The 16,047-nt window shown below is 39.2% G+C and overlaps 1 protein-coding gene across 5 annotated transcripts in view; it reads left to right on the forward strand.

Moving 5' to 3' along the window:
• The window catches only part of PPP1R12B (protein phosphatase 1 regulatory subunit 12B), a 214,625-nt gene that overhangs the window by 130,619 nt on the left and 67,959 nt on the right, over positions 1 to 16,047 (forward strand). For all 5 annotated transcript variants that reach the window (XM_039227471.1, XM_039227472.1, XM_039227475.1 and 2 more), the window contains one exon: positions 724 to 765. In XM_039227471.1, the coding sequence (XP_039083402.1) occupies positions 724 to 765 (42 nt within the window). The remainder of the gene's footprint in view (positions 1 to 723; positions 766 to 16,047) is intronic.

A 16,047-nucleotide genomic window follows, 5' to 3' on the forward strand; every position in this document is an offset into this window, starting at 1 on the left:
CTCGATCTCATGAAGTGTGAGATCACAACCTGAGTGCAAATCAACCAGTTGAGCCTCCCAGGCACTCCTGTTATTGGCATTTTAAAAATCAAGTGACCAATAATCAGGAGGTCCCTCTGGCTACCAATGATCATTTGAAAGTTAGAGGAACCATTCAGTGAGACAAGAAATGAGATAGTATATAGTCATCTACTAGAAAGTATTTTTTAGGTTAAAGTGTCTCATTTTTTAAAAATTTTAAGTTTATTTTTTACTTATTTTGAGAGAGGGAAGGAGAGAGAAAATCAAACATCAAACAAGCTCTGTGCTGTCAGTGCAGAGCCCAACACAAGGCTCGATCTCATGACCATAAGATCATGACCTGAGCTGAAATCAAGAGTTGGACGCTTAACCGACTAAGCCACCCAGGCACCCCAAAAAGTATCTCATTTTTATCGGACCAAATAGATAACTATTGACAGAGATGAAATAAAGTCTTTCTTTCTTAATGATACCCCTTTTCCAGCTATGGCTTATTTGATGTTTTTAATGACAGGCGATGTTCCTAAGCTATCTGCCTGTGGTAGCTGTTAAAAGCAACAGTAACAGAACATCACTTGGCAGTCAGTTCTCATTGCCTGTGTTTGAGATGCCAAGATGCATAATTGATAGGAGCTGACCTTGTTGCCTTCAAGGATGTCTGTGACCATGGTCCTCTTGTTTTTCTCCCTCCTTCCTCTTTAGGAAGATGATACTGAAGTCTCTGAAGAGGTAAAAGCAGCACTGGTAAGTGGCAGGCCCGTGAGGCATGTCCCTTTTGGTTCAGCCTTTCTCACATGCATACAATTTTAATAGAGAAGAGCAGGCGCTATGCAGATTTGGGTTGAGGGCGAGTTTGGAGGTAGACCTCGCTGAGAGGTGGGGCAGGTGTTAGTTGGTATTGTCTCAGCTGCTGTAACAACGCGCATGCTCTTGAGCAAGTTTCCTGTGTTTCTCTATACCTTCTGCTGATCTCTCACAACTGTCGGGTCTGCCTGACTGTTTTTTCTCTCCTCTGGATATGTTACTGTTTGTAGAAAGTGCTTGGAAATCTTTGGAAGAAAATTCAAGAGTGATAGTATTTCTCTTATGGATCTATACTTATATATGGAAAGGAACATAAATGTGAAGAATGTAAACCTTACACAATCCAAAAGCTACTTATATTTGACTTTGAAATAAGATTAAACCCTTGACTCTTAGACAACGCCAGCCTGGCATCCAGCTTTTCTCTGTGGTGCATGGCCTGGGCCCAGCTTTCATGATACTCTAGGCTTCTGAAAGCCAAACATGACAGAAAGTTAGTGGTTTCCTTATTAGGACTTTGTTCAGGAAGGAATGTGGTTTTGACTAAATGAATTGAGACTATATGTACATTTTTATTGGAAATTATGTAAAAAGATGGCCTTCTTATGCCCTGCAGTTAGTTGAAAGTGTGTTCTCAGAATATATTAGAAAACTCATCCTGAAAATTGACAACTAACTCATTCTTAGCAGAGGAAATAGAAATACTATATTATGTTATTGACCTGCTTATATTTTAGTCAAGATCCAAAATAGTAGTGGCCTTTCAAAAAGCAATGCCCAGGTGACCAGTGGTGACACAGGTGGGAATTGCCTACTCTTGGTTGAAGCTAGGTGACTTCACAAAGATGAGCTGGGTCAGGTGGAAATACCACAGAAGAGGTTCTGTTAGAGCAGGGTGTGTGAGTGTGTGTGTGTGTGTGTGTGTGTGTGTGTGTGTGTGTATGTTATATGCATGCACAAATAACAGTAACTCTTCAGTCCTTCAAGGGGGTTGGGAAAGACTTTTGGAGCTACGAAGAGTGAGTGTAGGAAAGTTGCTTTGGGGAATTATAAGATACCTAAAGAGAGGATCTGCGTAATAGATTATAGAGCACTGCAATGAACTTTAATCCTTTAAGGGTTACAGAAGCCATTTAAATCCATAAAGGGCATAACAACAAGGACAACTTTGTTGTGACAGGATGTCTTTTGTCAGTGACAATCTATGTCTTCACCCTTCCAAACCACTTGGCATGGGAAAATCCTAACAAAGGGCACCAGGTAAGGAAAGCTAAGATGTTCTTGATTCAACGCTTCCCGGAGAATTTCACCTTAGGACAGGTGACTGAAAATTATAGAAAGGGTTTTCTGATTGGTGAGGAATCGCAGAGACTATTGAGGTTTGACATGGAAGTCATTTGTCAGACCGAAAAACATTTCACTCATCCAGTTGCTTGAGGCATCAACTAGTGTCTGCCATGTGTCAAGCCAACTCCACTGTGAATCCTAAGAGAAGAATAAATGGTCTGTTATCTCTAGAATGGTAACTTTGAATGTCTGCTGGCAAGCCAGAGTTGGCACAGGCATATTCCAGGTGCCTATCTCCCGCCCTACCAACCATGTAGAAGGAAAGATTGGTGATAAGCCAGCACAGGGTGAGGAATCCTTTAAAAGCCATACATTTGCTTGATTGATTACTCAAGTTTATTTCAGTGAAACACTCATCTCCTCGGGCTGCAGACCATGTGAGGGGAGGTAGGCCCACCCAGGTGAGCACAAGCAGCCCAGCCCTAGTCTTGTTTGGCTTTTGTTAGATTGGGTTATAGCCTTAATGTTACTTAACTGAAGAGGAAAAAAGAAAAAAACAAAAACAAAAAAAACCCGCTTAACCTGTTTTTCTCCCAAGTACTCTCTTCTAACACTAACCATATGATGATGTCCTTATCATCATAATGGACCCACAGAGCAACATGCCTGGCCATGGCCTAGTGTAAGCTGCTGCAATTCTACTTCAAGACAGTAATATATTAGAACCATTCTTTCTTCCTGACCTCCATGTCCTTCCAGAATTGAGCCAGCCAAAGAAGGGGGCATTCTGTTGAAATGGCACTGTTAGCTAATCAGCATGGATACTGCTGAGAAGCCAGGGCACTCCCTTCTTTTCTTGGTTTTTGGTTCAGTAAAACTATATATGCTATTGAGGTCATGACAGCTCCCTTCTCTTTCTTAGCCTATTCCTGAAGAGTGGCAGAATCTATTATTTTTAAAGGTAACTCTTCCCAAGACTCTGGCATATATATTTTTTTTTTCTCGAGATAAAATTCACAACCAGTAAACTGCATAGATCTTAAGTGTACTATTTGATGAATTTTGACAATTATATACACCAGTGTAAACACCACTCGAATCAAGATATAGAATTTTTCCATCACCTTGAAAAGTTCCTTCATGCCCCCTTGCCTATCCCAAGAGGCAACCACTCTTCTGATTTCTGTCACCATGGATTAGTACTGTCTGTTCTTGAACTTCATGTATATGAAACATACAGTCATATTTCATTTTAAGAGTAGAAAGGAAACTTCACTGGTTATTATCCCCATCTTATGTTCCAGTCAGGGTTAGAATTAAGTACAGGTTTTGTTTCCTCCTCTTAAAGTTTTCAGAAGAAGATTCTTTACCCTCTCACCCATGTGTACTTTACAACAGCATGGTTAAGAAGATCTTTCTTTTGTTTAACCTAAATCCCAATTTGTATTGTTGAAATCTATTTCTTCTTTTTGTGTACCTACACTAGAAAAATGTAACCAGCATTGATATACAGGTAAGATTTAGTGCCAGGAAGGGCCCTGATATTTGTTATCAATTATGTGATGAGACAAAGACCAGTAATGCATTTTTATGGTGGTGACACCAAGGAATGATACGTAGAAGGCCAGGGACTTTGCTGAAGCCCAGCACACTACATGGTTTTAGTCAGAACCCATCTCCACAGGTAAATCCATGAACAGGTGAGACTGGTAATGACTATATATAATCTCTTAGCACCTCCTTGACAAGTGTGTTTAAAGCACATCTGCTAATTGTCCACAGTAGGTACGTAATAGATATTCCCCAGAAGTCTTAATATATCCATTATATCGCTATGTGAAAAAGAAACTTTATCTAGATCTTAACATGAGGAAGAAGGGTATTCCAGTGATACATGAAAAAAATTTCATATTCAGGAGTGTGTTTGTATTCTTTACTAGAAGTAATTACACCGAATGTTTGTTCTGGAAGGCACAGTCATCGGCACACTGCAGAAAATGATGGCCATTTAGCATCTTTCCATCTTTTTCTACCTACATCTTTGTCCTGTCTTTCTTTTGCTTTAACACTGTTTTTATCTACTGCATTCTTACTGTTTTCCCCCATTTACTCCTCGGGAGCAAACTGTTTGCCAAGCTAATTCTGTTGTGTAATTAAGTTTATCACTAGAGGGCATAAGTGGTCAACAGAAAAGATGCTGGTGAACAAGAATGGTGCCCTAAAGAAGCTGCACAGTAGTCTTTTGTCTTAAAGGGATTAAAAAAATTGTTTTTTAATGTTTTTTATTTATTTTTGAAAGAGACAGCATGAGCACGGGAGGGTCAGAGAGAGAGGGAGACACAGAGTCTGAAGACAGGCTCCAGGCTCTGAGCTGTCAGCACAGAGCCCGACTCGAGGCTCGAACCCACGAACCATGATCATGACCTGAGTTAAAGTCGGATGCTTAACCCACTGAGCCACCCAGGCGGCCCTTAAAGGGATTTTTAAAGAACACAGTTCATGCAGTAAAGTAACTTGCCTCCCAGCTTTCGGGAATTTGGAGATAACTTGAGTTAGGGACCTTGTTTTATAGTTAAGAGCAATGAGGCTCAAAGAAGTTAAGAAGTATTCAGACATGAAAACCCTGCTGGTTGAACACCCTGTACCCTGCATCAGGGAACCTTTTTATTTGACTTTAATGAAACAGACTTGAAATTGGGGCTTAAATCCTTCTGCAGTCCCTATTTATCCATTTGGTTTTTTACTCAACAGATTATATGTTCAAAATGACTTGCTAGTAGCATCTCACTTCCTTAAGTGAAGGAATGTCTTCTTGAAGGACAACTGAAAGGCCTACTCTTGAGTATCAAGATTCAGTCAGTGGGTAGAATATCAGCATACCTCTGTTGTCCTTGACATAGGTAGGTACTTATATCTTTCATGAAGTAAGAAGGCATCTTTCCATACAAGATGCCTCCCTCCACATCCCTACCCTCCATCCCTGTCACTTTTAGGCAAGTCAGGTGACACTCAGTCTGAACAGAATTAGTGAAACCTCAACCTCAAAATCAGCAATGTAGTTTTCCTAGTCCAGGATGGAATAGTAGATCTGGATTGCTCATCACTCCTCAAAATGCACTGGTAAAGGAGATATTGTTAAGGAATTACTAATTCATGGATATTAAGGTATCTGCCTTAGATGGCTGGTGACACGCTAATAGAGAGACACGTTGATAAAGCATACCAATGGAGGTAAGCCATTAAATACAAGATTTTCAAATTAAATGAAAGATAATTTAGCTGGCATATAGGAACTTGCTGGCAAAGCTTGGTTTTGAACTAAGCTTTAATAGAAAATAGAACTTGTCTTGGGAGCCACTTGGCCCCAGAAATGTCTCTACTGCCAAAAGTGACTAAATGCATTTTGCATTTGGTCCTGCCTTCTCTATAACCTTCTTCTCATATATTCGCTGAACAAGTACTTTAAAGTGCCTATTATAGTCAGGAAATTTTCCAGATACTGGAGATGCAACAATGAACAAAGAGCCCTGCTCTTAAGGAGTTTACATTCTAGTGGAAGAGATGGACAATAAATAAATGTGTGAAGTAAATAGTGTGTGAAAAGGTGATGAGTGATTTTGAGAAAATCCATATAGAGTAGGATAGGAAGGAATCAGAAATGTCTGAATGGGATAGGAAGTTGGCATTATAAGTAGGGCGGTCTCAGGATAGACATTGCTGAGAAAGCATCAACTGAGCCTAGAATTAAAGGAAGTAAGATGGGGAGCTATGTGGACATATGGGAATAGAGAGTTTAGGCAGGGGGAACAGCACTTGCAAAGATTCTGAGGCAGAAGCACAGCTGACGTGCTTGAGGACAGGTGAAAAGACCAGTGTGGGAGAGCAGAATGAGCAGAAGGGTCCAAAGGCATAGACTGATAAGTCATTGTAAAGGCTCTGGCTTTTGATCTCAGTGAGTGGGTAGCCATTGTAGAGTTTTGAGCAAAAGAGTGACATGATTATACTTATATTTTAAGGAGTTCCTCTGCCTACTATTTTGGGGATAGACTCTAAAGGGATTCAGGTGGAAACAGGAACATCAGTTAGGAGGCTATTACAATCATCCAGGGAAAAAACTGATGGTGATTTGGACCAAAGTGATAGTGGGTAGTAAAGCTGCTGAGAAGTTTTCCTATTTGGGATATAGTTTGAAATTGGAACCAATGAAATTTGCTGCTGGATTGGATATAGGGTGAAAAAAAATGGGGGCAGGGGTATTGATCAGGGTTGCCACCAAAACTTTTAGCTAAGGCAACTGAAAGGATGGAGTTTTCATTAACTGAGATGGAAATGACTGTGGAAGGAATGGATTTGGTGGGCGGAGAGCACGCATATGGTTTGGGTTTTAGGAGTGTTAAATTTAATGATTGACATCCACATGGAAATGTCAAGAGAAGACTTAGTAGAGGTGTCTGGAGTTCAGATGAGTGGTCCAGACTGGACATATGAACTTGAATGTCAATAAATGTATAGATTGAATTTAAAACCATGAGATTGAATGTGATCACCAAGAGAATGCAAGTAGAGGGAGAAGAAATCCAAAGACAGAGAGCCCTGGGGCACTCCAAAATTCAAAGTGAGAAGGGGAAGAACCACAAAGGAAACTGATGAATCTTAGTAGTTAGCCCTGAGAATATAAATAGGCCTGAGAAAATAAGTTTGAGTTTTGTTAAATCAAAAGAATTCTATTGATTAACCGTCTTTGCAGGTGATCTTTTAAGTTCTCTCAGCTTTTGGTCCACTTTGCTTTGCCTGATTTTTCCTCAGCTTTATTATATCTTTGAATAACTAGCACTTCCATTTCACTTAAGAGTAAGAGGCTTTCTTTGAAAAACTTTTTTCTGAGTGTTATTGGATGCTAAACTCTGAGGTAGCTCTGTAACGGCTATAGTGGCAATTATACACTGAATTTTAGAACTGAAAGAGACTTAAACTTCTGGGTAACTAGTTAAACTTCACATTTAAAGATAACAACTGAGGCCCAGAGAGATTAAGTAACTTGCCAGGATCACATCTCTGGGTTCCCAGTCCATGGCAGGTGCACTACCTTCAGGGGAATCTTTCTTTCTGTTCTACATCTCGTGTGATATACTGCTATGACAAGCAATACAGCATAGTGGGTAAGAGTGCGGACCCAGGAGCTAGGTAGACTCCCTGGGCCACTTAACTACTTTGGATAAGTTGCTTAACCTCTCTATACTTCAGTTTCCTCATCTGTAAAGTAGGGATAGTCATAGTAGCTACCTCCTAAGGTTATAAAGTGAACATGACTAAATATACTTAAATAGTTAGAGGTGGTTGAAATTCATTCATACTATTTTCCAAATCTGTAGGTTCCTAAATCTGCATCAAAGTAAGGCTTTGGGAATACTTTTGTTGACCTTAGAATCATGTGATTTTGAAGTTATTTATTCATTTAGCCATAAAGAATTAATTACTTGGAGAGTCAGAGAGGTAGCTCAGGCTCCTATATAACTCTAGTATGTTTGTGTTCTGAATAGGTACCTGATGAATTTTGATAAATAAATTTTAAGAGGGATTGCTGAAGTAGGGGGAATAAGTAATGAGTAGAGGGGGAAAAAACAAGAACTAAATGTTTCCATTTTTGCTAAGAACTCTTTGAGCACCTGATCAAATCAAGTCCCACATGTTTCTCTGTCAATCAAGGAGGCTTTCATTTCTATACCTCAGTTGCCTCTCCTGTTTATCTTTCTCTGCAGGGATTTCCAACAATTCTAGTTTCATAGATCTTTACTCTACCCCACTCTCCCCCAGCCCCCCAGCTTTCTTTAGGTAAATAATAGCCCCTTTGCCTGTGTGCTTTAATTTTTTACAACTTGGCTTCTGGCTATTTGCTGGATCCTCTTTCCTCTCTAAGCAGTATTTTTTTTAATCTTGTTACTTAATCTCATGAAGCCCCTTAGTCGGCTGGAGGGCATCCAGTGATTTTCTGTCTGTTCTCCGCCACTGGGCAATATCTTTGCCATTCTCCTTTTAGGTAAAATCCTAGGACTGTTTTGCTTCTCTCTCTGGGGCTTGATTACCTAATATGGTAAGGTATGTCCCCGACAAGACTGCACTGTTGAGAGGGAACAACAGTTTGACTAAGTTTAAAGACACCCTAGGTAAGCTGTCGGAGCTATCAGGGTTAGTTATTTATGTAGTAAAGTAATACTTTTCACAGTATACCACAGTCTTGTGAAGGCAAGTCTCTTTTTTAATCAAGTGAAAGGATAAGAAAATATAGATTTTCTTCCCTTAGCCTCTTTATCTTTAGCCAGATTTGGAAAAAAAAAAAAAAAGACGAAGGGAACAGGATAGTTAGTTTGTCCCCAGAATGAGAGGGTTTTGAGAAGTCTGAGAAATTTGGTTATATAAAAATGCTTATAAGGATATATTTAATAAGTGATGGCTGTTATAAACAGCCCTGTCATAGCGAACCTCTGGGAATTGGCAAGCATTCTCATGAAGAAAAGCAAGCTGTCCCGGATTTGTACAATTAATGACAGTGGGCAGTCCCAAGGAAGGAGATGAAGATTCAGACATGGCAGCCAACCAGCTCTATGTGTGGGAAGCTGCCTTCTATCCAATGTGTACTGAGGAGTCTTCTCTAGTGGTTGACTCCACATAAGTCTGGAAGGATCTTTTCTTTCACTGTACATTTGCTCTTGCTTTGTGACTGTAGTTTCTTAAAATACTGCAGATGCTGTGATTTTCTATATATGGGTCACACTGTGCCTTGTTCTAGCCCAAGCTGTATAAATCCAACAAAGTTCCTTTTGGCATCTTCCTTTTAAGGACTCTATTAATTTTAGGTCATGCTGTTGCCAAGGAAATCTCAGTAATCAAAGCTCACATGTATTCCTTTGAGACACTGTAATTTTTGGACCCACTGTCCCATTACATCAGTGAATTCTGCTCTAGTCAGAAATCTTTTTTTAAGATAGAATAAATTGACCTTCAAGGTATCTGTTTGGGCTTTGCTCAAACTTCTTATCCAAAGATGTGGAAGGTTTATCAGCTACTAAGGGACAGTACAGTTAACCCTTGACCTTTTACTTTTCTCCCAAATCTTTCTTCTGCCTCTGATTGCCTTCAAGGTATTAGTTTGTGTTAGTGACCCATGACCTTCTATCTCTTTGTTGGAGGGACACTGATAAGCTTGAAACTCTGCTGGAATTTTTTTTTATGATTATAAAGGTAATAGATTTCATTATAGAAAATATATGAAGTATAGAAAAGTGTAAAGCAGTGGTTCTCAAAAGCAGCCAGGAGCATTTGTAGAGGTTATACATATTCATGCGGGTACTTTTAGGGGTCACAGTGATGGGGGACGTTCTACATGCATTTAGTGGACAGGGGCCAGAGACACTACATGTCCTAATAGGTCCCATGTAACAGTTGTCCTGCAGCTCCCTTGACTTCCAGCTGTCTCCCTGGACAGTCATGGATGAAAACGTCTCTGTTATCTGAGTCCAAAACCAAACTTGATTTTATGTATAAACTCACATTTTATGGCAGAGAGAATCTAAAACTTCAACTACCATGTTAACTGAGGAAAAACTGTAGTTGTAGTTTTACTCATTCCTGACAATACTACTTGTATAATGACGTTGTTCTAAGACATTCTACAGATGTGCATGTGACTTCTACCTTCATGATGATCTATGAGGGTCTAAGCCTCTACTTCATCATACCTTCTAGTGTTAATGGCCCAAGAATTTATACATTGAAATACATATTTCATTATATATTCCTTTTGTTTTTCTTCATAGTTTATTGTTGATTTTTAAAACAATTTTAGCTAAGTTTTATATCCACGAATTATATTTCAGGATAGTAAAGATTGGAGGAGGTATTAGAAAATATTTGTTATGAAAGAGGACTCTTTATGCTATAAAGAATAAGAAGACATTGCCCAAAAATACCACTCAGAAGAAATTACTGTGTAACATTCTGGTGAGCTTTCTGCTGGTATTTTCCCTAAGTTGGTTTTTTTTGTTTGTTTGTTTGTTTGGGGTTTTTGTTGTTGTTGTTAAACATACTCAAGAACGACTAATGGCATTTTTAAGAAAAGGATCATTTCCAAACTGAGCATTCCTGGGACCCCATCATTACCAGGATGACAATCTCATAATGTTGTCTTCAAAGCACTTGAGTTCAACTCTTTTATCAAAATAGTCCTATGATGGCTTTGATTACAGAGAACCTCCAGGAATAATTGTTCCTCTTTCAGCTGGAGTCTAGGGGTTACCTTAGTTATGAAAGTATTCATTTCTTCTGTCGATAGCATGGCTAGAGAGCCTTAACCATGGCTTAGGCTTAGCTAATGTCAGAGTTCTAGCCCCATGATTGAGGTAAAAAGCTTAGTGTGGGATTTGCAGCTCTTTCTCAGCAAATGGAGTGTTTATAGATTTGCCCCAGCAGGAATGTTGCCCTCAAGGCACTAACAGATGTTGCCTGTAAAGGTTTTATTTTGGTAGGACCTAAAAGTTAGGGTAGTTGAGATGAAAATGTAAAGATAAATCCTTACAATCTGCCAGTCTTACTTTTCTCTATACCATCTCAGTTTTCAGTGAAACAAGTTCAAGAATCAGCAACCATGTAGTGACATGAATTTCCTTCATAGAAAAACCATGGTTTTATATCCAAATATGATTTTTCAGGATACTTAAATGTTCGTACAGGTGTGACGTTATTAACAGCTTTTGAAAATACTTGGCTTTTTTAATCCTTTAAAAATGTTTTGTTTTCTTACACCCTGAGCTCTTATACCTTAAACAATGCCAGTGTTATTGACTACTGAGAAGAAAAAGAGGAACATTTTTGAAACCCATTGGCATAAGTCACGGAGACATAACAAACAGCATGGCAAATATAGTTTATAATGCTGTGTTTTCATGTTTGAAAGTTGCTAAAGAATACATCTTAAAAAGTTCTGTAGCTATATATGATGATAAGGGAAAAAATTCTGTAGCTATGTATGGTGACAGATATTAACTGGACTTATTGGGTGTTTATTTTGCAGTATATACAAATACCTAATTATCATTTTGTATACCTGAAACCAATATATACCCAAGGGGCGCCTGGGTGGCTCAGTCAGTTAAGCGTCTGACTTTGGCGAGGTCATGATCTCATGGTTGGTAGGTTTGAACTCCGCATTGAGCTCTATGCTGACAGCTCGGAGCTTGGAGCCTATCTCCCTCTCTCTCTGCCCGTCCCCTGCTCATGCTCTTGTCTCTCTCTCAAAAATAAATAAACATTAAAAAAAAAAGTGATATACCCAATTGGTAGGTTCATGAGGCTGTCTGTGGTAACTGAATGCTTAGTTTCTCATTTCTCCAAGTGTCTAGTATAGCTGCTTGCTGGCTCTTATGAGGGTCAACACTGCCTTTCTGAGGTCCATGGGGAGGACAAATGTCCTCCTTCCCCCATGGGGAAGGGACAGTGATAGCAGCTAGGCTAATCTTAATCTTTGGTACATAACACTCTCGGTCAGGGCTTAGTAAACATTTTATATAAAGGGCCTGATTGTAAATTTTATCTGCTTTGTGGTCTGTATAGTCTGTTGCAACTACTCAACTTTGCTATTATAGTGGGAATGTAACCAATAGACAATGTGTCAATAAATGGAATGGCTATGTTCCAATAAAGCTTTATTTATAAAAGCAGGTTGGTGGGCTATATTTGGCCTACAACCCAGGCCACAGTTTGCCAGCCTCTGCTTTTGCTTACGGATTCATAAATGTTTGCTGATGTTACCGTGACTCCAAATGTCAATTTACTCTCATCCAAGCACTTTTCTGATAATTCAGCATTCTTCCAATTGCTTGATTCTTTGATATTATTGACAGCTTGTGGGGGGAGGGAAGTCATTTGTTTAAATGGATACATGTTGTTTGTCCTCACTTAGAAAAGCATCACTTATGGTCATGCTGCACAAAACAAGCTATAAAGACTCCTGAATGAAGGAGTAAAGGAGGAAGAGTTTCTTCTATGTCATTTTAAATGTAGTTTCTGTGTTCTATCTTAGTTCATTACCTCTTTTCTTTCTTAAACATTTTTAAATCTTTTTATTAAAGTGTAGTTGACACACCATGTTACATTAGCTTCAGGTATATAACATGTTAATTCAACAAGTCTATATGTTAAGCTGTCCTCACCACAAGTGGAGAAAATCTGAAATGGCTGATTCTCCTAATATGTCCCTATCTGCTGTTTTCATCTGGTCCTATCCCTTCTTCTTCCCAAACACTTGACTTTGAGTTTAGCTAAAATTATAGTTTGGGATATATAATCACTTGACACTTGAGAAATTCTGCTTTTTAGGCTATGGCCATAAATAAGTTTGCCTTTAAGGCTCACAGATTCTTGGAAGGGTACCTGCCATTCATTTTAATTGCTGGTTGTCATTTGAATTCCTTAGTCAGGAGTAGGTTATGGAGTTTATTAGGTTTTTTTGCCTTGTTAACTTTCAATCTGCAGAACATATGTAAGAAGAATTTGGGGAGATTTATGGAGGGGTGAAAGAAATCTTCAAAGCTTTGACCTTGAGCTCACTTGAAATGATAGTTAAGAGGAGTGGATTTTTGGAAAGAGAAGCTAAAATTCTGCTTATTGAACAACTTTAAGAAAAAAAAGTGATGAGAGCTGACAGTGATATGTCATAGTAAAGACACCCATCACATATGGGAATTGATGATGGATTAGCACAATTAATTGTGTGCCAAGTAAACAAAACAAGATCCTTTCTATAGCATAAAGTCCTGCCTGATGTATGATATGCTGTCTGAGAAGTCTCTCCAGTCACTTGTGACCTCTAGTTCTCTGGAATAAAACTAATGAAATATTGTTTGGGCAACTTATAATCATTTCAGGGGTATTTTACTTAGAGCTAAGGGCAAGTTTGGATACTGCTGTCGAGCAAGCTGAGCCGTTTCAATAATAATTACCTAACAGGTAAAGCTTCTATAGCAGTCTTCCTCAAACTTGTCAATAATTATCACTGGGGTCATTTGTTTATAATATAGATTTTTAGGCCTCTTCCCTTGAGATTCTGAATTAGGAGGGGATGTGGTGGTAGAGAGTGGAAAGCCTAAGAATCTATATTGTAATAGAAGTCTCTAAGGGATTCTTAATGGGCAGATTTGACAAAGACTGTTCCTAGAGGTATAATATTTAGGGATTGCTAATATCCCAGGTAGGTCATCATTAAAGAGTAACATTGACTATGGCACACTGAGGAGACTTAGAGGCAATCTCCACTCCTTCCTCTCCTCCAGAAATGCACATTTAACCCACAGAAAACCAAATTCTTAAAGGTCCTCTAAGACAGTCCGGTTCCTTGCCCGAAGTCTTTTGCTTACATAGCAGCATTCTTTTATTCAGTTAACAAAGTTATCGTTACCTAGTATGTGTCAAGCATTATGCATTAGGGATACAGAAATATATAAGGTAGACAATGTTTCTGCCCCTCATAATCCTCACATTTTAATGGGGCAAGAGGTGTTCCTGTTAGACATACAAGTTGAGATATCATGTAGGCAGTCAAACATAGGAATCTAGTGTTCAAGGGAGATAATAGAGCTAGAAATAAAGATATTTGAGAGTCACTGCCTTAGAGATGATACTCAGGGATGGTGGACTGGGTGAGTTCTCTCCGGAATAGAGCATGAAGAAAACAAAAGAGTCTGTGACTCTACCCTAGATTATTCCAGGGCTGGCTGTAGACAAAAACAGGAATATTTCTTCCACTGGACCAGGAGAGCATATGCAGATAAATTGGTGGGGTCTCGTGTGGGGAAAATGAAGTAGTTATGATCTGATTTTCTGTCACACACACAGGCACACTTTTTATATACCTAGAGAGCAATTAGACCCTATTAGTGTCCAAATGAAAGATAATGAACTAGATCTCTAATGGTAAGTATGGTTTGAATGGGAGGAACCTAAGAAATATGAAAACTCCGCAGGATTTGATATTTTACTGGATGTGGAGAGTGAACATAAAGAAGTGACTATGGTGGTTGAGAAGATGCATGGACGGGTAGAAACAGTATTGGCTTTGGAGCCAGAAGACCTAGGTCCAAAGCTGCTTCCATCTCTTATTAGCTGTAAGGTCTTGGAAAAGAAATTTAACCTCTCTGAATTGTGAAAGTGCTTTAATTGGCTGTAAAAATGAAATTGTTATCCCTATCTTGTAGGCTTGATGTATGGACAGCCATAATAATGTATTTCACTTTAAATAGTGCCTGACTTTAAACAGTGCCTGACTTTACCAAGTGTTTATTAAACACTAGCTGCTAGTATAATAGTACTTCACCAGTCTTTCCCCACCACCATCCCCCCCCCCATGTCTTTGAGCTTTCACACGTGTTATTCCCATTTCCTAGAATGCTCTTCCTCCTCCTACTTTATTGCCTCTTCCTCTCCCCACTCCCTTTTTTAACACCCATTCATGTTTTAGGTTAGGGCCCACCTAGGGCCTCCAAAGAACCTGTCCATTGACCCCTCTTTAGAGTAGACTAGGGTCTCCTCAGTCTCTGAATTAACCTGTAATATTGCCAATTAAATGAACATCCTTAAAAGCAAGGTCTGTTTCTTATTCATTATTTTAACTCTCCAGGATCTAGCAGAATATCTAGTATTTAGGTATGTCTTTATGAAGATTTGTAGAACAGTCCAATTAATGACATTCATGTTTCCAGTTTTGATGACTTCAGAGATAATACACTACTAATGAGGTTAGGAATTTCAGGAGGAAGAACAGGTTTGTGATGAAGATGTTTTTGCTTTTGGATGTACTGACTTTGAGGTACCTATCAGACATATGAAATTAAATATGCTATAGGCGATTAGATACATGGGCCTGAAGTACGAAGAGGTTTGGGGGCTAGAAATAAATAAAGATTTAGAGGAGCAGCAGCCTGGCGCTAATAATTTTAAACTATGAAAAGGAGGATATTTTTTAAGAATAACTCATAGAGCAGTTGGTTCTCAACTGTTTTTCTTCCCCAGAGTTGAAAGGGATGGTCTCAAATGAGTAACTGTGGGTCAGTGTCACAGTGATTCTGAAGCAGGACAGGCAAAAGGAGCCTATTCCCCAGGAGAGACCTATCAGAATGCTTGTGGGATGCTACGGAGGAACACTGCTGTGAAAAAATAAGAGTAGACAGTTTAGAACAGAGCCGGGGGCCACACCAGTGCTTAGGGATATGCCGAGGAGGAAAGGTGCTCCTGAAAGAGATCAGAGAGGAAATAGAGAAGAAGAAAAAGAGCCAGGAAAGAATAGTGTTCAACGAAAAAAAGAAGTGAAAAGTTTCAGGGAATCTAGATGACAGAAACTTAACTTCATATAGCTCAAGCAGAAGGCTTCTGTAACCAGGAAATCTGCACATTGATCCAGGTTGGTGTCAGGCATAGCTAAATGCAAGAGGCTGAAACTTGGTCATCAGAGCTCTGCCTCCTTCTCGTATAGACCACAGAGGAAGAATGCCTTCTCTATCCTAGTGTCCATATATCCAGTTGACCTGGCTTTGGCCGGGTACACTTGCCTGAAGCATTTTCTGTAGCCAGAGATGAGAGGCAGTGAGGGACAGTGGTTAAGATCCAGAACTCTGGAACCAAGTTATTTGAGTTCAGATCCCTATTCTGTGACTTATTGTACAACCTTGGGCAAATTACATACTCCTTCTGTGCCTCAGTTTCCCTAACTCTAACATGTGAGAAATAATGGTAGCTATCACATAGGTCATTTCTTTAAATGAAATAATACGGATAAAACTTACAAAACAGTGCCTAAACATGGTAAGCACTCAATAAATGTTAGCTACCGTGGTGATTGCAATGATAATGGTAACAATGGTAGTGATAATGAGGAAGCCCTCACTTTTG

This window comes from Hyaena hyaena, unplaced genomic scaffold, assembly GCF_003009895.1.
Source record: "Hyaena hyaena isolate Hyena2069 unplaced genomic scaffold, ASM300989v1 scaffold_28, whole genome shotgun sequence".
NCBI lineage: Eukaryota > Metazoa > Chordata > Mammalia > Carnivora > Hyaenidae > Hyaena > Hyaena hyaena.